Source organism: Pogona vitticeps, chromosome 6 (assembly GCF_051106095.1).
Source record: "Pogona vitticeps strain Pit_001003342236 chromosome 6, PviZW2.1, whole genome shotgun sequence".
Lineage (NCBI taxonomy): Eukaryota > Metazoa > Chordata > Lepidosauria > Squamata > Agamidae > Pogona > Pogona vitticeps.
Window position 1 is genome coordinate 78,824,361 of NC_135788.1, and position 26,450 is coordinate 78,850,810.

The 26,450-nt window shown below is 38.5% G+C and overlaps 1 protein-coding gene across 19 annotated transcripts in view; it reads right to left on the minus strand.

The window, feature by feature from the left end:
• FHOD3 (formin homology 2 domain containing 3) overlaps positions 1 to 26,450 on the minus strand; it is a 329,766-nt gene that overhangs the window by 98,486 nt on the left and 204,830 nt on the right. For 9 of the 19 annotated variants that reach the window (XM_020804920.3, XM_073003957.2, XM_078377650.1 and 6 more), the window contains exons 8-13: positions 23,482 to 23,576; positions 18,872 to 19,015; positions 17,708 to 17,946; positions 14,927 to 15,025; positions 10,631 to 10,996; positions 2,032 to 2,166 (exon numbers count right to left, since the gene is read on the minus strand). In XM_020804920.3, the coding sequence (XP_020660579.3) occupies positions 2,032 to 2,166; positions 10,631 to 10,996; positions 14,927 to 15,025; positions 17,708 to 17,946; positions 18,872 to 19,015; positions 23,482 to 23,576 (1,078 nt within the window). Of the gene's footprint in view, positions 1 to 2,031; positions 2,167 to 7,655; positions 7,725 to 10,630; positions 10,997 to 14,926; positions 15,026 to 17,707; positions 17,947 to 18,871; positions 19,016 to 23,481; positions 23,577 to 26,450 lie in introns of all 19 variants that reach the window. The other 10 variants (XM_078377654.1, XM_078377655.1, XM_020804923.3 and 7 more) reach the window with 3 other exon arrangements.

A 26,450-nucleotide genomic window follows, 5' to 3' on the forward strand; every position in this document is an offset into this window, starting at 1 on the left:
TGTAAAGAGGGAAAAAAAGGGTTGCCTATGAAGCCCAACTCAGTTTAAGGGTACATAAGACAGAGTGTGCAATGGGGCAGGGAGCAGTGAAAGTTTTAGACGGATGCCGAGTCACACTGTGTCCCTTACATTCTTTTAGCCATAGTGAGGTACATACTATGTTAAATGCATAGTGTCTGGACTTCAATCACATGATTGTGAGGAAAGTGATACATTTATAATAATAATAATTATTAATAATCCCACTTTGGACACCTTTTTCTTGTCTTCTGAACAGTGCTTGGTTGCCTTAGACATTTCTCTTGAACAGATAGATGCCGCTTATGTAGTTAAAGTAGAATCTAGTGTTAGAAGGGATTTGTTCACTGGACAATTTGTGGAAAAAGAAGTAACCTCCAGACTGGTATCAAAACCCAAAGTCTGGCAACTAAGCAGAAAGTAAATGCACCACAATAATCAGAAACACTGATACAGTGGACCCTTGATTTACAGATGGCTCGACTTACAGACTTTTCAAGTTACAGACTTCTCTGGCTGCAAAATTTAGGTTCGACTTGCAGCCGGAGAATCGACCTACAGACCAGAAAAAACCCAAAATGGAACAAAAATGGAACAAAAACGGCCGGTTACGGATTAACCGGTTTTCAATGCATTGCAGGTCAATGGAGACTCAACCTACAGACTTTTCGACCTGCAGCCACCGTTCCAATATGGATTAATTCCGTAAGTAGAGGGTACACTGTATAAGAACCTGTGCCTCAGATGGCATTTACATTCCCAAAATATATGACAGCATTCCTGTTGCTAGAACTGATGCTTGGATCCTGATTTCACTACAAAGATACCAGATACCTTCCTCCGCTGGAATTTATCTAAAGCACAATCCAGAATTGTGCCAGAAACATTTGCAAATAGATTTTGTAATGAATACATGGCAAAGTATATATTTCAAAATGTTTAACTTGTGAATATTCTGAATATTCTGCGATACATATTTCTTTGAAAAATACTTGCACACAATGGAAATGAACTCCTAGTAGTTCCTTGTCCGTATTGGTATTTTGTATCTATTTCAAATGCTTCTGATTAATGGCAGAAGTAGACAAACCAGTGTAGATAAATTTGGAATTATAGGTTGCATAAACACAGCTTGCATAGCCAATAATAAAGGATTATGGGAAATACTGTCCAAAACACCTGAATGGTAACTAGTTGCCTATCTTTGGTTTATAGACTTAAAAAATTACATATGTATAAATTATATACATGTAATCAGAAAGATGTATTGTAATAGTTAACAGGGTCCAACATGCCTAAGAAAATGGAAAGTGGATTTAAAACTATAGGGAAAAATACAACATTTCCATCAACTTCAGATCCTCTTAAAAATTGCAATGATTTAAATATATCAAAACTTATAAAGGCAGAATTTCCTTCAAAAGCCTAAAATTTTGGGAATAGACACAGGGAAATACCCCAGGACTGATTCCTTTTGATGTGCAAATGCTGGGAATTGGGAAGATGCTATTATCTGGGTAATTTTTAGATAAGGTTGGAATGATGATTTTCCCCTGGACCCCTCTATGGACCAGGTTACATCAGAAAAGGGATATTTATCCTGGTATCACTGTTCCTTGGGCCAAGTGGCTGTTGAAGTTTCTTAGCCATTTCTCTCATTCCCAGTTTTATTCTACATGGGAAAAAGAGCAGAGAAGTGAACTCAGGCATGCTTTATGAACCTGTGAGTTCTGATCACTCTACTCAGTCAGCCCATGATGCAAATGAGCCATGGGCCTGAGGTAGTGGATGAACTGATCTCCTCTTCCCTCACCCTACTTAGGGCATAGGCTTTGGAGTAGGGGAACAGCTTGCAGGATGAGAAGGGACCTCAACAGGACATCTAGCAGGCTAATCAGCAAATTTGGACTGCAGCCTAGAAACTCCCAAACCCTGAAACAGATAAGTTAAATATATAATGAATTTTTCAAATGATTTTCCAGTTTTGTCACATTAAGGAAACATTTGTCTTACTTGAATTTGTTTCTCTCTTCACGCTCTATCCTTTGCAGCCTTTCCTCTCTCTCTTGTCGTCGTCTCTCTCTTTCAGCCGCCAAGGACTCTTGGTGCTGTCGATAAGACGATGTAAGGAGACCACCCAATGATGGCCTACAGGGCAAGGAAATAACGCCATTTACTATTTTTCAATATAGTAATTGCCAGTCAGTACACTTTGTTTCTAATCTAATGAATTGTATTAATTTAATTATGCACACTACACCTCATATGCTCAGCAAATGAGAAGTGAAAAATGTACGCTCCAGGATTGACATTTCCACAAATAAAATTAACCCCTCTGTAAATGCAGAAAAACTTCGGTGGGATTATGATACATTCATTTGAAATTATTGGGGCTGGAGATACTACTTCAGGGGGCATATAATGCATTCATTTATAAGTAGCAATCATTCAAGTTTGTGAGGAAAAGTTCTAGATAGTTTTCACCATAAGATGAAATTTAGCATGTAGAATATTTCTCATATAGAAGCCATCCATTCTTATGTTTTCTCTGATAACTGAAACAATGAGACATCAGTGGCCTGAGGTGGAATGGAGCCTTAGCTTCCATTTTGGGCTAAGGTGTTCCCCATAAAGAAACACTAGTAAAGACTGCTGTCCCTCAGCCCTCAATATGCACACTGTTAACATTGTGGCTGATAATGATAGGATACATTTAAAGATCAGAAAGTGTATTTCCAACCTCATTCATTAGAACTCAGATCTCAAACACAGGGCTCATAACCATAACTGTACCTTCAGACTTCTGCTCTGTTGACTACCAAGCTACTTGTCACTCTGATATTTTTGACAGTAATATAAAGAAAAGAATAACTGGGATGGTACAAGCAACATACCGTATTTTTCGGTGTATAAGACGCCCCTATGTATAAGACCCCACCCCACTTTTGTAACCCAAAATTAAGAAATCTAAGTGGGGCTTAGCAAGTGGAGGAGGAAAGCTGGGATCAAAGCGCTGCAGGATCACTTTGATCCCTGCTTTCTCCCTCCACTTTCTTGTGAAGAAAGTGGAGATAGAAAGCAAGGATCAAAGTACAGTGGTGCGTCGCATAGCGATCACTCCGTATAGCGACAAAATCGCTTAGCAACGCTGTTTTTGTGATCACAAAAGTGATCGCTTTGCGATGGTCCCTAAGGGGAAATTTTGCTTTGTGATGATCGCAGGGAAGCGATCGTCGCAAAGCCCCCATTTTTGGCCAGCTGATCGGCGGTTTCAAAATGGCCGCTGCTGTTTTCAGGCATGGATTCCTCGCTTTAAAGGCACCGAAAATGGCGGCGCTATGGAGGATCTTTGCTTAAAGGTGAGCTTTAAGCCTATAGGAATGCATTAATCGCATTTTAATGCATTTCTATGGGCTTTTTATTTTCGCTTAGTGATGTTATCAATTAGCAGCAATTTTTTCTGCACTAATTAACATTGCTAAGCGAGGCACCACTGTACTGAAAGCAGGGATCAAAGTGCTGAAAGCAGGGCTTAGCAAGTGGAGGCGGGAAAGCAGGGATCAAAGTGATCCTGCGGTGCTTTGATCCCATCTTCCCCTCCTTACTTACATAAGACGAACCTCAATTTTTAGTCTAAAGATTTTAGACAAAAGTATCATCTTATACATGGGAAAATATGGTACTCTCCTTCATCACCATCCATGGCCAGGGGTCCAAGATAATCTTATAAAATAGACAAACAGTGCGGAGGAGAGCAGATGCAAACTAGCACTTCACCTTGAAACATTCCCAGCTGTCTAAAACAAGAGAAATTTTGAGCTGTGGACTGGGGCGGGGTAGCATGCCTGGAGGTGAGTGGGAGTATTTCTCTGTGTTGTTACTTCATGTGTGTATGTTTTTCTTGTTTTTTAAAAATATTTTATTTAGTATGATGTGTGCTTTAGCATGTTTGTTTGTACGGAGGGATTGTGTTTGTCTAGTGTTTTGTGGATTTCCTAGTCCTTTTCTGAGTAAGGCCATGGTGGATTTGTTACTCATTTTTAAATGTATATCGCAAAGTTCACACCAAATGAAACTCAAACTGTTTAACAATGGGGAAACTAAGAAAAAAAATTCTGTTAGAGGTTAAAAGCACAACTAGAAACAACACAAGTCAGTACAGACACAACTGTTCCCCTTCCAGGTATAATCCAATTTGGATACCAAAGCTCTCAATAAAGCCTTGTCAATGAAAGGAAAACAGAGAGGGTGGGTTGCCTAGCCTCCCTTAAGAGCAAATTCTACAACTTGGGAGGAGTCATAAAAAAAGTTCTTTGTCATGTCCCCACCACACTTATTGCTAAGGACATCAGTATCAAGAGACACCCCCCCCCACACACACCTCTTAAAAGCTGGGCAGGCACAGATTGCCAAGGATATCAGTATAAAGACACACACACACCCAGCACACACACACCTTAAAAGCTGGGCAGGCACAAAAGGGGGAACACAATCTTTCAAACAGCCTTGTTGTAATGGGTTTAAAAGTTGATAACAATCAGCAACAAGCTCTCCAGGAATGGAAGTGCCCCTGTTGAATGCCAGGTTGGTGAATGGGGAAACAACAGCTATACAGAACTTGATCCAGGATAGGTAGACCAACCTGGCCTGTAACCAGGCATCCTGAAGTCAGAGGAAGTAATGTCTCTTACCTCTTCCCACCAGGCTTTCCTGCGTAACAGCAGTGAGCTGTAGGTCATGGGGGTGTGGAATTACAGTGTTGAACATGATTCCATTCCTCCCATTAGGTGTCAGAATACACATTCTGCCAAGTTTGAATGTATCTCTGTAACTGAGTCCCTGGGACAAGGGAAAGATTTCCACCAATCCTGCTACACAACAGTATCCCTTCCTGAGCTAGCCAGGACAGCATTGGGAGCTGTGTTGTAATCCTCAGGACTTGACACACAAGAGGGACTTTAGCAACCATAGCAACATTGTCTTGACTGAAGTAGGACATCATGGCTTCCATGGCTACCATTGTCCTGCCTCAAGTAGTATCTTACCCCACTCAATTGGTAGGCCACAATATGCACATGGTTTTCTGTGCTGGGTGGGAAGACGGTAATTTGGGTGTGAAGGAATTCTCTGTACTTTGTTGTTGTGGACAAATCACTTCTATGGGGCAATATGGGACTAAAACCTTTGCAAAGGTGGGGGTCAGTTTACAATGGTCTGCCTCTGGAGAGTGATGGGCCTTGGTGGCTCTTGAGTTTCTTCTTGTCTCTTAACTAGAGATGTCCACCAACTAGCATAACCATTCCTCAGGATCCCCTCCAACAGAATGAAGCCAGCTCTTGTCTATTCAAACCAGTTATCACAGCTTTTGGGGGAACCGTTAGTGACTAAACGATGGTGTAAATGGCATACAAGTTAAATAAATAAATAAATAAATAAATAAATAAATAAATAAATAAATAAATAAATAAATAATAAATAAATAAATAAATAAGTAAATAAGTAAATAAGTAAATAAGTCACGGTGTGACTTAAGTCTGACTTGACAACGAGTCTTGTGACTGGTATATCCCATGGTTTCTTTAAATAGTAAAGGCTAAATAAGTGAAACAATGAATTAATGAACCCATTACAACAATGAATTAAATTTTAACCTCTCCAATGCTAAAAAAACCCCAACATTATTTCACATTTGTGCTAATCAATATTAACAGCTTCACTTTCAAACCTAAAATTCCAAGCTGTGCCAGAGACCAAAGACATAATTGTAAGATGGCTGTAGAAACACGTCCAGCTCTGTTAGGAGAGCTTAATTCTGTGTAGCCTACCATGCACTATACTTTATAATATCTTCTGTTGCAGCATCCTACATTGTTTCAAATACCTCCTAAAGTTTAAAGACCTTACTTTCCCTCTCCCTCTCCTTCCTTCTTTGTTGTGTGGCAGACACAAAATAAGCAGGGATGATTTGCCACCTTTGATGCTCTGTAAATTTCTCTCATCTTATGCCTTTAAAAAGATCTATTTATATATCTCTTAGTGTAATAAAAGATTTGTTGTGCCAAATAGTGTGGCATATAGTAGTACAGAAAGGGTTATTTCTCCCTATCTTCATCAGTTATCTATCTGTCAAAATTACCTCACGCTTGCTTCAGTTGGTAATTCTTTTCTCTCATTACTGAATGCCGGTAGGAAAACTGCTGCACCTATATGATTTGTCCCATTGACCTAACCGGCTTGAAAATGTAACTCCTAATTGAAAAACAGGAGCAACTCGATTCTCAATGTTTACCTTATTTACTGCTTATTCACAACATCTAAATTATCCAAATATTTCCAGCATCCTCCCTAGATTTTCACCAAGAAGCAAGGCAAAAGTCTTGATTTTTATAAAGAGAAATGAATAGCCATTTTTATCTTATTAGTTTCTCGTCAAAACATTTTCCTTAAGATTTCCATATAAGATGAGGAGAAGGGGGCATTTCTGTAATTGACAACCTTAGCTTCTAATAATATAAAATGGTTGTGTCAAGGCTGTTCAACCAAACTTTGCAACAAGGTAATTAGAATAACATACTACAGGGCTGTTTCAGTATTTGGTGCTCTTTATTAGTTATTTCTTCTAAAAATAAGAATGTTAGAAGTGTTTTTGTGGAGACTAGGGTATCTGGGAGGATCAAGGAAGTAAAAAGAAAAAAAACACACCTCAAGATGATGGAAAATTTAAAAGCCTGTCATGTTTGCTGCAAGTCTATTTGGTCCCTGCTCCAGAATTTATACCTTTGGGGAAGGTTCTGCCCTGCCTTGGACATGATCAGGAAAAAACCTTCTCTGAAAACAAAATAATGTACAACTATAGCATTGCCAGATGTATAAAACCTAATTTAAAAAGGATAGGATGAGACTAGGATTGATTCTGGACAATGTAATGCTGCCTCCTACTAACCACTCTATTATAATCAAAGTGTTTACAGACTGGTTAGTTTATCGTCTGTTCCAGTATCTCTCCTAATACTGAAATCTGACTGAATGATCTGTAGTTTTCTGGATGCTTTTTTTACTCTGTTTTTGAACAGTGCGGCAAGATTTGCCTTGATTCCAGTCTTGTGGGATCTCATTTGTCCTCTGAGATTTCTGGAAGATTCTAGTATGCAGGATCCCGCTGCCCATTTGAAAAAATAGAACCCACAGAGAACAATTGGTGAGAATAATTTTACTATGGTAGGGAGGAGACAATAGAAGATTTTGGGCTTATAACAGTGGAATGTGATTTTTTTAAAAAAAAATCTCTAATGTAAGGTCTATGACATATAATGTAATGTTCTTTATGCTTATAATTTGTCAGACTAATTCCTAGTGTTCTTCACACAGAAACATGTTTCCTCAGGTTACAGGCTAAACAAAGCATGGTTTTAACTACATAATCTTAACTGATTTTGTTGATTTATTTGATAAGCAAATAAGCAAAAATTTAGGAACACAGAATGGGATGACAGGAAAATATGTGTAAGTGTAAGAAACAGGAATGTTTAAAGAAAGAGAACTGTACTTCATACAAACACAAGAAAATAAATTAATTAGTATTCTATAGAAAGGAAGAACAATTAAGGAAGAATAAGGAACCGAGTATAAGCACCCACCTAGAAGACTGGAAATTAAAAGGATCAAAGGATTCACAAAATCTGTTCACATGCAGGGATTCCAAAGGACTACAGGAGAAAGGAAGGAAGAACTGTTACTATGTACATGCATAGTATGTAATTTTTTTAAAAAAAGATACAATGGGCAGCTAAGGAAGGTAAGTTGTTTACATTCTTGTGACTGGTTTCACTACAGTTGTTACAATTTATTAAAAAATGTAGGTCAAGCATATTTAGCTCAGGAATAAATTTGTGGAAGACATGAAACAAGTAAGATGTTAAGCAAGAGTGAATCAGTTAAGTTTTTTTATTATACGGTCATAGACCCGAAAAGAGTGAAGCAGAAATGAGGAACTATGAGTGACTGTATTATTAATAAGGATAAAATGAGGGTAGAACTTAATTTTTCTAACATTTATTTTTCTACAGGGAGCAGTAAACTGCAAAAACAGGCTCCTCCCATCTAATCACACATGGAACAGACCATAAAGAATTTTAACATGTGTTGAATTGTTTCTTTGTTTTTCTCTCTTGAATGCACAGGCGCCCCCTTGCGTACTGAAGAATATTCTCTGCACTTGGGAAAGTAATCTCTATCACCCAGAGATGGGCAGGCTGACCCAACCAGAGGGTTACAAGAACAGGAGTGAGCAAAATGTGGCCTCACCAAAAGCTTCTCATGCTTTTGGTGAGGCCTTCATCCTCTGCCCCCCCCATATTAATTTTTTCCTAGTGTGAAAATGATCAGTGGCCTCCTTGTAGCCTCCAAGAGACGTCATTGGCAATTTATTATTATTTCATGTGAAAAAGCATGCAACCATGCTATGCACAGCCCAAGAAAATCATGATGTGGCTGCCATGTTTCTCCTCAAAGTCTGGCCCAATTAGTTCTCTCCAGAAATTATTTTCTGTGTGTTCATTAAAATGAATGGAAGCGGACAGTGTTTTCTGGCACAGCTCTAAGCGTCAAAATAGCCCTTGATTTCTGCACATTTGGCTCCCAGTTGCATGGAAGGCTCTTGGGCATGCAGATATTTGAATGAAGGCTCTTTCTTTAGAATTTCAACAAACCCAGCAAAAGTAGTCACCCACTTCTCTCATTCATTGAATAGTAATCACTGTTTATCATATTGGATAGTAATCTCTGAAGAAGGTGCCTACACTCTGAGTCTCATGCTATGTTTGCATCCACAGAATGTATAAATGTACAAAGTGGACTTGTCAACGAAAGCTCACATTAAAATGTAGCAGTTAGTCTTTAAAGAGCCACAACATGTTTGTTTCTTTATTTTTCTTTTGTTTGATATAAATGGTCATTTTAATTTTTCTTCATAAAAAGAACATTTTGGTTAGGAAAATTCATATCAACATGAATTGTAAAAAAATATGCTTGTAATGTTATTGTGTTGCTTTAACTTATTGTGAGCCTCCTTGAGCCCCCATGAGGAGAAAAATGGCTTGCTCATAAAACAATTGGCTTAGACCCTATTGTTTACAGGACAAAGTCCCTGAACTACTCCCTATGTGCTTAAGTTCAAATATGGCCTATAGTGCTACCACATGTTGCATACCATAATCATCATCACCATCAGCATCATCATGTGCCATCAAGTCAATTCTGATAGCAACCCTTTTCAGGGTTTTCCAGGTAGATAATACTCAGAAGTGGTTTACCATTCCCTTCTTCTGGAGACACCTTGGGACTGTGCAGATTGCTCAAGGCCACACAGACTGGATCTACTGGCACGAGGAACAGTGGGGAATTAAACTCCCAACTTCTGGCTTCACAGCCTGAAACCCAAACCACTCAGCTGTCTAGATACACATTGCATAACATGGTACTATACAGGCCATCTTCAGGAGCATAGAAATCTGTGCACAGTGGTGCCCTGCTTAACGATTACCCCATTTAACAATGAAATCGCTTCACGACGATGTTTTTGTGATCACTTTTGCGATCGCAAAACGATGTTTGGATAGGAAAAAACCGCTTTACAACGATCGGTTCCCTGCTTTGGGAGCCGATTTTTACCTTTATGATGATATAAAAACAGCTGATTGTCGGGTTTCAAAATGGCTGCCCACTGTGCAAAATGGCTCCCCGCTGTTTTCAGGACTGATTTTTCGCTTAACAGTCACCGGAAAATGGCTGCCCTATGGAGGATCTTCGCTGCACGATCAGGTACTTCACCCATTGGAACGCATTAACTGTTTTTTAATGAGTTTCAATGGTTCCCCCCCCCCCCCGCTTGACGATGATTTCGTTCTACAGTGATTTTGCTGGAACGGATTATCGTTGTCAAGCGGGGCACCACTGTATATATGGCAGAGTTTTATTAGTGGTGACAGCCCAGTTATGGAACTCAATTTCATCCAAGAGCTGGATGTCCCCCATAGTTTTACCAATCAGGCACAAGTTAAAGACCTAATTTTTGTACAATCTTTCAACAAAGAAACATTTTTTTCTGTCTTTGATTGCTGTTTGTTTCCACTCCTCTTACAGCATTTTAACAGTCATTTGTAACTTACAGTTTTAGATATTTGTAATTTTAGAGATCTGTAACTCACGATATTATGCATCTTTATTTTTAACTATGTTTTTAGTAGTTATTTAATCACCTTGAATCCTTATGAGGACAAATGGTTAGAAACTGAATAAATCACACACACACCCGAACTTCACTGATATAAAAATGGCTCCTGAAAGTTTTTGACTGAATACATTTAGGATGATATGTACAGTAAATGTTAAATTTAACATGTGAACTGTGAGTGACAAGGCTGGTTGCTTAGGAGCTGAATGTCTTCTTAGATTATAGTTTGGAGATAAAACAGGAAAAGTTATGATAGTACAAATCCAAGGAATGAGCTCCCCCCAAAGTGTTTTCATGATAACAATTGATATAAAATATTTATTCAACACTATAATTCAGTTATATTGCAAACTGTATTATGAAACTTCAAGGAAGTGCTACCTGTATTCCCTCATCCCTTCTATTTCCTTTTCTTTCACAAACGTTGGAGGCTCTTCAATATCATATGAGAAGAGATGGAAAGGGCTATGTGGTACATATGGTAATTTTTCAACCGTTGGTGACACTTTTGGAGTAATGGATGATATATTTTGGGAAGAGCTGATGGATGCAGATGAAGAAGGCGATGAATGAAGCGAACAGTGGTGTGAAGCAAATGAATCAGGCACAGAGGAAGATGAGCTCCTGGATGGACTCTGTCTCCTAAAGCTCATGGGAGCCCTCTCCTCCTGAGAAAGTACACTTGAGGTGGCTGGTGTCTGAGCATTCTTTGAGACATGTTCAAATTCCTGTACTTCTGGAAGCCCACTGGATAGAAGAAGCAGGTAGGAAGGGAAATGAGGAAAGGCAGAATAGGATAGAGAAGAAAACGGTATTACTGAAAGCATGCCAACAGATGAAAGCAAGTAACAGTATTATGCTTTATCCATCCGAAATGAAAAGGAGGATAGAGAGGATTTGGGGCTGACCTACATGCCTGTAGGTTTATCTCTCTGTACTCTGAAAAGCAGTAGAGAACTTTAAAGAGTAGCTCCCTTAAGCAAGGTAGTCTTCTGGGATTATATTTTTGGAGGCAGCTCATTGGGTGTCTCACCCTCTTTTCTGACAACTGAAGAATGGGAATTTTAGGATATTGAGGGGAGCTCTCCACAAGCTCACCACAAAGGGAGAAAGGTGGGATAAAAATCAATCAACCAATCAAATAAATAAACAAACAAACAAATACTGGCCCTATTGTTTCATTTTTTAAAAAGGGTGCCTGTAGAAATGGTAGCTTTAATACTTTGTTATAACAATGCTATAATCTCAGAAGGCAATTTATGAAAATGGGGTGTAGGCTATTACAAAAGAAAACACTGTAGTTATGTATTTGGAATTCTAATAACTTTTGTTCATCAAATTATTATCTGGATTAATTAGTAATAACATCTATTTTACACATTACAAAACAGAAATTACAATTAATCCACTGATAAAAGCGTATTCACTCTCTTGATATATTTATTTGAGCTATGATGCCATTTCTGACTTGAATAAAAAGGAATTTTAAGGGAAAAACTAAAGCTAGACCCAGGAGAAGCATTTGTGCATCTGGAATACACAAATACTACAAACATATGATGTCTTTTCTACAATAAACATTTAATACAATTTTAGTGAGGCATATTAGTATATTAGGCAAATATTTTGTCCTTCAAAGGCCCAAAGAGGTGGGACAGACATCAAATAAAAAATAAAATCCAATTGGTATTGTACAATATAAGTAAGCAATTGTGTAAGCAAGATGGCTGGTGCTGCCAGCCACTTGTCCTACTCCTCAGCTTTGCCAGGTTAGGGTGAAGTCGCCCCATTAACAAGGAGCAATGAGGGGAAAATCTGGCCAGCAAGCAATGAAGACTGCATGATTGCCCTTTTATGCATGGCCTTCCCCAGTATGACTTTGGATAAAATATTTAAAAGTACAGGCAAGGTTCTGCTACTGTCCTGCTGCTGGTTGTCCAACAGTAGTACTGCAAAGAAAATAAATAAAAGCTAAACGGAATCCAATTAAAAGGAGGAAAAAGGAACCACTTCCCTACAGCGGGCATGATACTATAAAATTGTAGTTATTCTTTTACCATTACAAAGTCTTCCTCCTTTATTCCCATAGGATTGCTCAGAAAAGCTCCAGAAATGAAGTGACTACCCAGTAAATATTTGAAACATATCTTTGAAAAACTGGATTCTCATGAGTCATAATATTTTTTTTTCTACATTGTTGTTTTTGTTTAGTCGTTAAATGAGTACAATTGTATGGTAGTTGGAGCATTCTTTGGCACTCCCCTTCTTTGGGATTGGGATGTAGACTGATCTTTTCCAGTCCTCTGGCCACAGTTGAGTTTTCCAAACTTGCTGGCATATTGAGTGTAGCACCTTAACAGTGTCATCTTTTAAGATTTTAAATAGTTCAACTGGAATGCCATCACCTCCACTGGCCTTGTTGTTAGCCAAGCTTTCTAAGGTCCACTTGACATCACTCTCCAGGATGTCTGGCTCAAGGTCAGCAACCACACTATCTGGGTTGTCCGGGATGTCCAGATCTTTCTGGTATAATTCCTCTGTGTATTCTTGCCACCTCTTCTTGATGTCTTCTGCTTCTGTTAGGTCCCTCCCAATTTTGTCCTTTATCATGTCCATCTTTGCACAAAAGGTTCCTTCAATATCTCCAATTTTCTTGAACAGATCTCTGGTTTTTCCCTTTCTATTATTTTCCTCTATGTCTCTGCACTGTTCATTTAAGGCCATCTTGTCTCTTCTTGCTATTCTTTGGAAGTCTGCATTCAATTTTCTGTAACTTTTCGTATCTCCCTTGCATTTTGTTTCCCTTCTCTTCTCTGCTATTTGTAAGGCCTCGTTGGACAGCCACTTAGCTTTCTTGCATTTCCTTTTCTTTGGAATGGTTTTTGTTGCTGCCTCCTGTACAATGTTACGAGCCTCTATCCAAATTTCTTCAGGCACTCTGTCCACCAAATCTAGTTCCTTAAATCTGTTCTTCACTTCTACTGTGTATTCATAATGGATTTGGTTTAGATTATACATGAGTAGCCCAGTGGTTTTTCCTACTTTTTTTAGTTTAAGCTTGATGATCAGAGCCACAATCAGTTCCAGGTCTTCTTTTTGCTGACTTTATAGAGCTTCTCCATCTTTGGCTGTAGAGAATATAATTAATCTGATTTTAGTACAGTACTGCCCATCTGGAGATGTCCATGTAAAGAGTCGTCTCTTGTGTTGTTGGAAAAGAGTGTTTGTGATGACCAGCTTGTTTTCTTGACAAAACTCTATTAGCCTTTGTCCTGCTTCGTTTTAAAATCCAAGGCCAAACTTACCCGTTGTTCCTTTATCTCTTGACTCCTTACTTTAGCATTCAAATCCATCTTTCTTTGGTGTCAGTTCTAGAAGGTGTTATAAGTGTTCATAGAATTGGTCAATTTCAGCCTCTTCAGCATCGGTGGTTGGTGCATAAACCTGGATTACTGTGATGTTGAAAGGTCTGCCTTGGATTTGTATTGAAATCATTCTATCATTTTTGAGATTATATCCCAGTACAGCTTTTCTCACTCTTTTGTTGACTATGAGGGCGACTCCATTTCTTCTACGGGATTCCTGCCCACAATAGTAGATATGATAATCGTCTGAATTGAATTTGCCCATTCCTGTCCATTTTAGTTCACTGACGCCCAGGATGTCAATGTTTATTCTTATCTCCTCTTTGACCACATCCAGCTTCCCAAGGTTCATAGACCTTACATTCCAGGTTCCTATGCAGTATTTTTCTTTGCAGCATTGGACTTTCCTTTCACTTGCAGGCACGTCTGCTGCTGAACATCCTTTCAGCTCTGGCCCAACCACTTCATTAGCTCTGGAGCTACTTGTCCTTGTCCTCCACACTTCCTCAGTAGCATGTTGGATGCCTTCCAACCTGAAGGGCTCATCTTCCAGCCTCATATGTTTTAGCCTTTTGTTTCTGTCCATGGAATTTTCTTGACAAAGATACTGGAGTGGCTTGCCAGTTCCTGCTCCAGGTGGATTGCGTTTAGTCAGAAGTCTCCACTATGACCTGTCCATTTTGGGTGTCCCTGCATGGCATAGCCCATAGCTTCTCTGAATTACTCAAGCCCTTTTGTCACGACAAGGCAGCAATCCATGAAGGGGTTTTTCTACATAGTTTAAAATAAATTCTTGGTTCAGTTACAGAGTTTGCTGACTGTGCAGATCATAAAGTAATTAGTGAATACACGTGAGGTCTGCAACCATAAGCTTTGTGGAGCTTTATATAAGCAATGGCAGTCAGTGGCTTGACCTTGCTACGAGGTCTCCAGTCCTAACCATACAATCTACTGTAAATACATCTTTAAACTGCGGTGCTGGAAAGCAGCCTATTTTTTTAAAGGATAAAAAAAAACTTTTTAAAAATTGAGTAGACCCAGACATGGTCACATTTATAGCAGACCCCCTGAAATTAATTGGGCAAGTTAGTTGTCCTCCTTAAGTTCCCCTGATTTCAGAGGTTCTACTAAACATGGATTCAAGCCGGTATATTTAAGACGAAATTATATTATGAAACTAGTATGTAGTGGAGTTTAATTCAAACAGAATTTATTAAGGGAGAGCATATATTCTGAGGGATTGATGTTAGATATTAAAGTTAGTGAGATGTTCAGTTCATCAACTCTTGCAGATGTTCTGTAGACCTAGTACCTGGCTTTGACCTGCCTAGCAGCCTCTTCCTCCCCCTCATCCTCTGTATTAGGCTCAGTGACTGGTTGCTCCTCTTCCTCCTCTTCATATTCCTCCTCTCTAGGACCAGACCAAGGCAAAGAGGTATGCAGATGGACAGAAACACAGAACATGGAAGAAATGAGGTGAGAACCATTCTCAGCAAAATAATAAAATAAACATAAAAATAGTAGTGGGAAGAAGGAAAGGAAAAAAAAGGGAGAAAAATAAGTAAAGCACAAATGCACTGAAGAGATTTACTAGTAAAATAAAGTTAGCATGCTTAACTATGTATAATTAATTAAACAGACAAATATTGAAACTATCTTGATTGAAATAAACCATAATTTATTGCTGAGCTTTAACAGCTGTGTGCTGAAAGTCACTTGCAAAACAATCAGCGCAGTCAACATCCAAGCCACTGTAGGAAAACAATGTCAATGTAAGATAACAAAAATTACATTGGTTCACAAAGGAATCTCTTTCTGAGTGAGCTAATACTTGGGTGTGGAAGTATAAACAACTGATAAGAAAAATGTAAACATAACAATGAAGAAAAAAACCTCCTAGAGTATCGAAATGTATGTACAACAAATTGGTACAGCATCAAGTAGTTGTGCCAGCAATCCGATATCTTGGCATTTTGCTTACCTAGCAGAACTGTACCCAAGCAAATTACTATCAAACCAGTATGTTACAGCAGCAGGTGTTCCAGAGAGAAATATAAATACGGGGAAGGAAGAGACACTTGATCTCAACAACACAGATACCAGGCACACACATCAGATATCAAAGAGCAGTGGTAGTTGTGGTGGTGGCAGCAGCAGCATCACAGAGGCAACACACAGGGAACATGGATTTTCCTTCAGTGGTGGTTTGGGTGAGAAAACCTAATAATTTGTGTGTGTGTTTGAATAGGCTGAAAGTTTAAGTAATGTATTCCTATTTCTATAATTTTTTTACTTTTTAAAGAGATGTGCCTTTTAAGGGTATAAGCTCCTGTATTTTTGAATTGAAATATGATTTAAGTTCTTATCTGTAACTTTTGTGGGTAAAAGCTTATAATAATTTAACTATATGCCATCAAGTTGATTCCGATGTATGGTGACCTTTCCAGGGTTTCTGAGGTAGTGAATACTCAAAAAGTGGTTTACCATTCCCTTTTTCTGGGCATACCCTGGGACTGTGCAGCTCACCCAATGCTACATAGGCTGGCTCTTTTTCTAGGAAGCACAGTGGAGAATCGAACTCCCAACTTCTGGCTCCGCAGCCAGATGCCTAAATGACTGAGCTATCCAGGGAACTGAAATATATTTTCCTGACAAATATTTGCCGCAATTTAAGTCCAATCTCCATATTTTTAAGCATTTATGCTTATAGCTTCTTTTCATAATAGTAAGAATGATTTTTATAAAATGAAGTAACAGATCCAACACATCTCAAAAAGTTAAATGTTTTAAATTACTCTTGGATTTTTGTGTATGGAAGTAATGTAAATAAATAAAGCTTGTAGAAAAAGGCAAGGTAGTGTTGTCTGAAGATATTTTTTAAATTAACTCTGTTTTTTGATTGTGCCTTTTCTCCCATGGGAGTGTCTTGGTCCTCCTGCAATGCAGTGGGGAGGTTTTCTTGTGGTTCAATACAGAAGCAGCACAGGAAGATCATGTAGGCAGGAAAGTTGAGTCTAATCTCTTTTGGTTTGAGGGCTTTCATTCTCAGAATTTAGCCTGTGGGCTCCAGATAATTATGGGACTAGAAGTCCTAAAAATATGGAAGTTTCATCCCTATAAAACATGACACTAAATTGATACACTGGACAGATTCAGATTTATGCATCAGAGTAAAAGGTGGTGTACAGTTTCTCACAGTCTGTGACCAAAACAAGGATCGTTTGGAATGTGTGCAAATTTGGATGACATTATGATGATCATGATAAGACATGAGAAAATAAATGAAAGAAAGATGAAGAAAATATTATATTAGTGTGTCAGAGATTGATAGTTTTATTTGGAACCTGGGCATGTGTTTGGAGAAAAACATTAGAATGATAACTTTCAGTGCTATTGCAACTTAACTTTCTCTTCTTCTTTTATGGTGTATTTTTCATTTTTTCTCCATCTTGAAGAATTGCTATTTAGTGTAATAATTCCTTTTTATATTTATTGTCGTGTTATGTGTTGTAAGCCGCCTAGAGTGGTCGCAATGACCAGATAGGCGGGATATAAATAAATAAATACATAAATACATAAATACATAAATACGTAAATAAATACATAAATAAATAAACTAGTTTGCTTCTTTTGGGCTTTTTTTAAAAAAAAAACCTGAATGCATCATAAAATCTCAAAATCCATATACGCTATCACTAACTAAAAGATTGTATATTCTTTCCTTTCTTTTTTCACAACACTTGAAATGTTTACCTAAGTAACTAATCCTGCACTATGTTCTGAAGACCAGTATCTTCTAGAAATGACCTGTTACATTTTGAAGTCTCTACACACATATGAATTACAATGGGGTTCAATCATACAAGTTACTCAATCTTATTTTGGGGAACCAGAAGTGGAGTGGACAGTTCACTATAAAAGAAACATACTGTGTGTCTGCACATACAATATGTAAGACAAGTTTTCATTTCAGAAGAACACGGCAGAAGGGTTGGTTGATGGGGAGGAAGAGAGTCTTACCAATCAGTAACAATGAGAATAAGTAACATGAAAAAATACCAAACAACTTACAGCTCCATTTTCTTGCACTTACTTCTCACGGAGGTCCTCAGTGCCCTGTCCATGGCTGCATATGAAGTTTGGGTTTGCCTGAGTGCAAGGGCTGGCAGGGGCTGACAAAGTGCTTTTGCCGCTTTGGACGGAATGCCTCCGACTCCTCCTACGTTCCAGCCACCTTCGTTCACTGCAGCCAAGGCTAGCCCTTCTTCGGTCTTTGCGACCGCTAGGAGGAGGTTCACCATTGTCATCCCCATCCTCGTGTCGTAGTGTCATCTAAAAAGGAAGAAAGGGAAGGTTGTGGAGGAACAATGAACACAATACCTGAAGCAAGAGTATGGTTTGTCCACACCTTGCCGAAGCACCTGGGGTTTATGTCTATTTGGAGCTACTAGTCTTAATTATGTTGTACAAGCAGAGACTTGTCATGTATATTTTATAATCTGTTCATTCGCAGATTCTCACCACAGAACATATGCTACCTCCCCTATGATCACATCCTTGCTGATATTGTTAGGGATCTTCAAGTGCATGAGACAGCTCCTGGAATTTCCATCAGGGCTAACAAGATGAAAGTTGAACAGGAGGGTTTTAGTTTTCCTTATTCAGGCTAATGGAGATCTCAGAATTGGTGAGATGATATTAACCCCTGCTGCTGAAAACCTCCGCTCTCTTCACTACAAGTTTATATGAAACACTTAAGGATCAGCTTGTTCTTCCCTCATATTACCATTGTATACATGATATGAAGACATTGAATAATCTCTTGTACTTGTATATCAAAAGAGCATAAGAACTGATCAAATCTAAATGAGATTTTTAAAAATGAATACACTGGACAATCAACATGACAACTATACATCTCTAAGTTGAACCTTTGTTACATGCTAGATGCTTCTACATATGGACAAAAATCTATTTACACTGGATGTGAAACAATCAGTTTCGAAACAAATTAATTGCAGACCTTTGCAGCATGCATCAAGGAGTACAATAAACATATGCAATTTTCTTCCCCTGAAGTATTATTAACTTTGTCCAGCATGAAGCACATTTTATTATGAACTACTCTAAACCATCTCATGTCCAAATACATGTAACATAAGCAGATGCTCTTTTTAAAAAAAGACCATTATTACATTGGGTACATTTTCCCCATACAACTTTGACTTTGAAGTAGGCTCAGGTTGCACACTGTTACCTCATATATGTTGAATTGTTCCACCAAGTCCAAATCTGCTCCCTTTTTGTTCAAATGTCTCTGTGAAATATTTTCAATTCCCAGTTCTTCCAGACAGTCCACAACATCATAGAAGGAATCCTGGTCTGGTAAGCCTGCCAATGTCTGAAAGTCAAAAGGTGAATCAACTCATTATCTTTGTCCTTAAACTAATAAAACTTACATTAATGGACATTTATCAGTAATGATCTAGGAAGGAAGGAAGGAAGGAAGGAAGGAAGGAAGGAAGGAAGGAAGGAAGGAAGGAAGGAAGGAAGGAAGGAAGGAAGGAAGGAAGGAAGGAAGGAAGGAAGGAAGGAAGGAAGGAAGGAAGGAAGGAAGGAAGGAAGGAAGGAAGGAAGGAAGGGTGATAGAGAATGAACAATATTGCTATGAAAGGTAGCAATAGAAAGAAAGAATGAAGTTCTGCTGGCTTGCAAGATCTGAGCAGAGCTGTTAATAATATGACATTTTGTAGGTCCATAACTCTCACAGTCACCACACATCAGAAGTGACTTGATGGCACACAACACCTTTGGAGTCCCCCCCCCCTTTAATTACCAAACTACTGGATAGTGACAAGATGGGTGGAATAGGCACCCAAGCTCTGTTAACATCAGGATAGACCATCCTCAACCACAAAGCAAAAAAATTGTAATTTCACACTTAAATGAATATTTGTTTTCTTTTAAAATTATATTTTAAAATATGTTTACAGCCAGACACAGAATCCCTTTCCCAGTACCAATGCCTGTTTGGCCAGGAAGGAGCTATAAAGTTCTTCTCCTGAGAATCAGCTAATTGGGTCTAGTCTGACAGGGTCAAAAGTTCAGATTACTCCAGATCTGGAGCTGATTTCCCCTTTGAAGATTTGTGTCATGAGCCTGTTCTTAGAAATTCTGAGAGAATGCTCAGGGCTGGCACATACCTGTTCTGTGCTTTTGTAATATAGATATACTTTGAAAATGCTTTACAAAATTATATGCTAATTCTCTGGAGATACATGGCAAAATGTCCTGTTTCTGGAGGACTATCACTCCATTACTTTCTCTAAAGTATGCCTTTTTTCTTCAATGACAAACACACTTTGACTGTTTCTGTGACTTGTCATTGTCCTACAAACATTTGCTTCAGAATGCGGTTGCTGGTAAGCCTGTTCCAGGCATGCTCAGTTTATAACAAACTTACAGTTTTACTGTTTTGAAATACCTTTTTTGAGGATCAATATTTTAGCCCCTGCAGCCTGGATTCTTTTTGAATAAAAAAAAAAACCAGGTGGAGCCATCTATTCTCTTTCAAGATAAGCAAGACTGGTCTTTTGATTTATTTGATCTGTTTTAAATCTAGGGATCTTTAAGGTCACTTGTTTCTGCACGGGGAAACAGCTTAACTTTTTTTAAAAAGCATAATTTGAAAACCTTTTACCCAAACATCCCCATATTTTGGCAAAGCTCAACAGCAAATGGTGTACTACATCTGAGGAAAATTTGGTGCTGATCTGAAGTCCAGTTTCAAAGTTATAAGGTTTTGTTTGGGCTGCCTCATTTTTAGAATTGCTTTGTAGAATGTTGGTTTGCTCTACTGCACAATAACATAATTGCACTCTCATGTAGTGATAATATAGAAAGGTCACGACACATGGTGCCATAGATTATTATTATTCCAAGTTACAATGGGAGAAGAGCTCTTAGGCCTGATCAGTGATTGTTTGAAATAATTACAAATTCAGGGGATTTTTTTGAAATGGAGGGTAACAGTATGTGACCAAGGAAGGTTTCTTCCTTTCCTTTAATCCTCCTTTCTCTAATCAGGGAGCTAGCAATATTGGCGGGGGGAATAATTATTGGTACAAATGGAATTCGTTTACTTTACATCTGCTTCTAGCCATATTAGTGAGATGAAGGAAGAATGAAGTTTTCATTTTAAGTGAGATCTTATTAAGCTATCGTTCATGCATATTGAGAGTTCACTTTCAGCCAGGAGGTTGTGTAATTTCAATCTCTAACTGTGTGAAAAATCAGCACACAGGAAAGTAAATTCAATGGAAAAAAACAAAAGAACAAAAAACAACTAAAACAATTTTTGTGACTCTCTGTGTGTCCGTGTGTGACAGAGAAAGAGAAAAAGATTTCGTTAGGATTTGTAGCAGTAACATGAAATAATATATTTGAACTTGATGTGTTTGAAATAAAATTGCACAGCATGAAAAGCTAAACAAGGCACATATTCCTAAGAGACCAAGTGAACTAGCAAGGTCCAATGTTTTCTGAATGGAAATGTTAAACATGCATTACAGCTGCTGTTGCTTGAAGTATTCTGATGCTTCAAAATCTTAATGTTTCCTTTGATATAAAATGACCTGATTCATGCCTCATCTACTAATGTGGGGATCTGAATTTAATAATCTATTAGATTTGGGAACTTATTGAATATTGTGATATTGTTCTTTTAATAAAAATATGCATTTAAGTATCTCCTGTGAGACCGATTAGGGCATCCTCCAGTCTCGAGAGATTATGGTAAAGTGCTCTGTATGGAGGACTTGGAACAGTGTCTAGTGTGGCTGAGAAGGCCAATTCGAGAGTGACAATCCCTTCCACACGGAAGACAAATACAACATGTACCCCGTCAAACTCCCTGATTTTGCTGCTTCCGTGACTGCCTTTCTGCCTCGGCCTGCTGGACAAGGGTTATATAAAATACATATTTGGTGAGAAATATGCATTTAAATACATGAAAGAAACACCTATTAGAACATGTATGAAAATAGGCATTAAGGATGGCTTTTTAAAAACTGTAGATTATTGCAGAAATAGAATAGGTGAAATTATGGGGGAAAGCATGTGAAAATGACATGAATCTGAAACAGGCATAGGCACTCATAGGCTGAGATTACGTGGAGGAAATTCAGCAGACTCGCCGCAGTTTATTAAGTTGGTGTCATTGCTACAATGAAGATAGAGCATATATATGACTTGGAATCTATAGCTATCTAGTGAGGCTACAAAAAGTTATCAATAAACAACTACTAAACATAAAACTATGGTATTTTTTCTGTGTTTCTTTTAAAACACAACCCTGTCTTGACTCTTGATATAATACTCTTTAATTGTCCATGCTAAATGGGAGCATCAAAAAAAATCTCAGATATATACTATAAAGTGTAGTATGAAGCCATCACCACCTTTCCATGAAGCTATATACAGTGGTGCCTCGCTTAACGATTTTAATTGGTTCCAAAAAAAACATCGCTATGTGAAAACATTGTTAAGCGAAACACCATTTCCCATAGAGATGCATTGAAAACTGGATAATCCGCTCCAATTGGAACGGATTACCATCCTTAAGCGAAAATCCCCATAGGAAAAAACCTTAAGCGAAACCCATTGAAATGCATTGAAGCCTATTTCAATGGGGGGAAAAATTCACAAAAAATTCAAAAAGACTCAGAACAAAGCCAAATTAAGTTAACGAAGGTTTTATTAGGTGCACTAACGATTCCAAGCATTTTAAACATTTTTTAAACATTTTAGAATATTTTAAAAATAGCAAAAACGGGGCTGTAAAAAAAAAGTTAAGCGAAACAAGGGGACCTAAAACTGTCATCGTTAAGTGAAGCATGGTCCCAAAATCGTTAAGCGAAAATCGCCCATAGGGAAAATCGTTAAGTGAAGCACAAGATCACTCCGAAAAAGCCATCGTTAAGTGAATTTTTCGTTATACAAAGCAATCGTTAAGCGAGGCACCACTGTATATGGTTGCAGATGATAACTCAGAAAGTGATACAGAGTATAGCATACTGCTCTCTTGATGCCATTACATCCATGGAGTTAAACTGATATAATTTATACAGTAGGCATATATTTCAGAATTTGTGTAGGCATGGCTGTGCGTGCTATGTTTGCTTAAGAAAAGCTGGTACTGAAGAAACCAAATCTGAAGCAAGGACTCTCCTTCCATGCAAATGATGAACCAGGGCCAAGAAATATCAGATGGTTTTCTCAAAGGCAAGTGGCATTGTGTTACCTACAGTGATGGAATCTGTTGATAGCCAAGTTGAAAGTGGTCTATCACACTCCTCCTGTAAAAATCTCCAGACACTATCAGCTATTTTAGTCTTTAAGTCTACCAGCCTCATAGAGAAAGCCTTTAAACAGGATGAGGGAAAGGATGGGTAGGTGTGAGTGCAGGTCATTCTACTTCCAAATCCTCAAAAGTGTTGTGTAAGCGCAGAGATCCCAAGAAGTTTCACATCTCCACATTTCATCTGACAGATGTAGGAATAGCAACTTATCCTAGAGTAGAATGAGGGTGCAGTGGGGAGGGAATATCTTGGGAATTAAAGAACTGGAGGTATTCACCAGGATTCTGTAGAATAAGGGGCTGTTAAGAATTACTCTGTGTGTGGGGCAGGAGAAAAATCATTTGTTACATTCTTCAATTTCTAAGCAAGCATTTAATTGGAAATTTAAGGGAAGAGTTTACCCCACCCCCAAATTTCCAGGAAATTTTGGAAATGAATTCAAATTTGAATGAATCCATAGGAAACTGAACCACAGAGCTGACTATACAAATCTCCAGTGAAAACTAACCTTGTTTACTAAAGTCATTGCATAAACTAGAAGTTCTGTATCAATGCCATCCTTTTCCTCCAGGATCTCCATGATGTTGGACCATGGCTTGAGGTCTAAAAGGGAAGGAAGAACTTTTAGGAAATTGGATCCACATCATTACAAAAAACAGGATTCATTTCCATTAGGTACCTGCAAGAAGGCAAATGTTAGCCTTTAGATAGCTGTTATAATGTTAGCCAGAAGTACTGAAGGCGGATTTACTTTTTCCATTGTTCTCAAACCATCTCAGGTACCAGCTTTTAAAACATCATATAGAAGATTACAACAGCTGAATTTTAAAATATCCTAGAGATCCATATTTTATAACATTCAACATTTTAAGCATTCCTTCATTTTTCAGAAAAATCAAACTTCAGGAGTCTCAGGGAAGACCATCAAGGACAGCAAGATGAAACAAGAAGTTATGAAATAAGAAATTATTGCTTCCCTCTACTAGATGGATTGTTTTCATAGAATCATAGAATAATGAAGTTGGAGGGGGCCTCCTCTGTACAACAGCCTTTCAAATATTTCTTTTTTCAAAGCCGAAGATGCTTAATTTTTTCAATCTTTCCTCATAAGGCTTGGTTTTCAGTCCCCTGATCATACTTCTTGCCATACTTGTTCCAGTTTGTTGGCATCCTTCTTAATGTGCAGTGTCCAGAGCTGGACACAGTACTCAAGATGAGGTTTAACCAGTGCTAAATAGAGGGGAATTAGTACCTCACTATACTTCTGTTAATGTATCATAAAATAGCATTTTCCTTTTGTGTAGTCATAGCCCACTGTTGGCTCATATTCAGCTTGTGATCTACGATGATTCCAAGGTCCTCCTCACTCGTAGTATTGCCGAGCCAGGTATCCCCCATCCTGTAACTCTGCATTTGGTTTCTTTTCTGAGGTGTAGTACTTTGCAGTTATCCATGTTGAATTTCATTCTGTTGTTTTCAGCCAAGTGCTCCAGCCTATACAGGTCATTTTGAATTTTGTTTCGGTCTTCCAAGGTATTAGTTATTACTTCAACCCATGTTGCATATCTCCTATCACTCCCTCATAGTTGGCTCATGGGGCCCAACATTTCAACTCCTTCTTCCGTCATGAGGTGCTTATACACTTCGTCATTCTTAATTGTCTCGGATAGCACAGCTATACACTATAGCCTTACCAGTCCAATATATATTGTCCCCTTGTGATACAAAAGGTAAATATCACTAATACGTGTTATTTCTTACTCATAGCTTTGTTACCCATAGCCATTCATTCATTCATTCATTCATTCATTCATTCATTCATTCATTCATTCATTCATTCATTCATTCATTCATTCATTCATTCATTCATTCATTCATTCATTCATTCATTCATTCATGTGACTTGCTTGCAAAACAATGGCAAAAAAGGAATTTCAGTTTCTGTGCTTTTTTAAATATGATGATTGCAGCCTTTAGTCTGTAAAATTAGACAGAATTATGTCTTCAAAAGTATCTGATGCTACTAAAGATACAACCTTGGTTAACTGGTGTGAGGAAGTAAAGCAAAAACCAGTCAGTTCTAGAAATGTGCCATTTCATGAACCGGTCATGGTGCGTGCAGCCTATTGTCATTCATGCTGCATCAAATGTAGTAGCCTGGCCGGGGCTTCCCCACCTCCCTGAACTGCTGACCCCTAAGTAGTTGAGTGGGGAGACTCCTCATCCTGCTTCCTTGCTGGATTGGTCAGCAGTGCAGGGAGCCAGGGAAGTCCTGGCCTGGCTACTTCTGCAATTGGCGCAGTGCTAACGACGAGCGCCCTGCATGCCATGAGTGGTAAGTGGACAACCTGGTTCTGGGGGGAGGGTCCAAATGGCTTAGCCACCTGTGGTGGCAATATTCGTATTCAAGATGAATAGAAATATCTTATCTCCAGCCTGAACCTCTGTTTCAGGTTGCTAGAGGTGACTGAACTGTCCTGCCTCCTCCATTGTTGCAGTTGTGTTGGGTCAGGTGTTATTGGTGTAGAATCATCAGGAGGTTGCTGGTCCCTCCTCTACACTATAGCATCCTTTGGCCAGATGAAACACAATGAAACCACTTTCTGGGATCATTCTGGCACCTCCACCCATGTCTCTCTTTCATCATCCTCTTCAACCTCCTTCTCTTCAACAGTCTGTTCCCACTAGTCCTACCCCTTTCTGCTTTCTACATTCCCCTTTATACCCTCAAGATCTCTCTCCTCCCTTCCAGATCCTTTTAACCCCTGCCTTCCCTCCCTTCTACAAGATTCCTTCCCCTTCAGAAAACATGTGCTATTTTTCATGTTAAAGATGCTATGTTCTTGCCTCTTTTATTATTATGTGTACTGGATATGGCATTTAATTTTGTTGTACGGAAGGACAATGACAATAAATCAATTCAATTCAGGGTGACACCCTCCTGTCGCATCCTTATTCTACAGCTCTGTAGCTGATTATGAAAGGGATCCTCCTCCCAGAACTGGGTTGTCAATGTCACTGCTGGTGGTATGGCCATTTCCCAGGGATAGGGTGGTCCTGGGGAAGTCATCCTAGGGGCAAATGGTGTGGAAGGAGCAGGGGTCTGACACTGGGACTCCTTCACATGGAAGTAATAGTAATAAATAGTAACATGCTTTGAAGTGATTCATTAGAAACTACTTCAGTGTTCAGAAGTTATATACTAATTAAAATAATTGTTCTGTAAAAACAAAAATGAACGAATGAACAAAATACCCCACCAAAAATGGTAGAGTCTGACAGACCATAATGTCACATTTTAACCCTAAGGATTCTCCATTGTAGATAATAAAGATAACATAAGAGTGACCATACTGTACATGCTAGGGGTTGGATTCCTGTATTTAAATTCGACATCCTCCAGAGTTTTCAGATTTATATGGCTAGAACTTTTAAGGAAGGAAGCACTATCCAGCTTTACCAAGCAGCCTGGGGCTG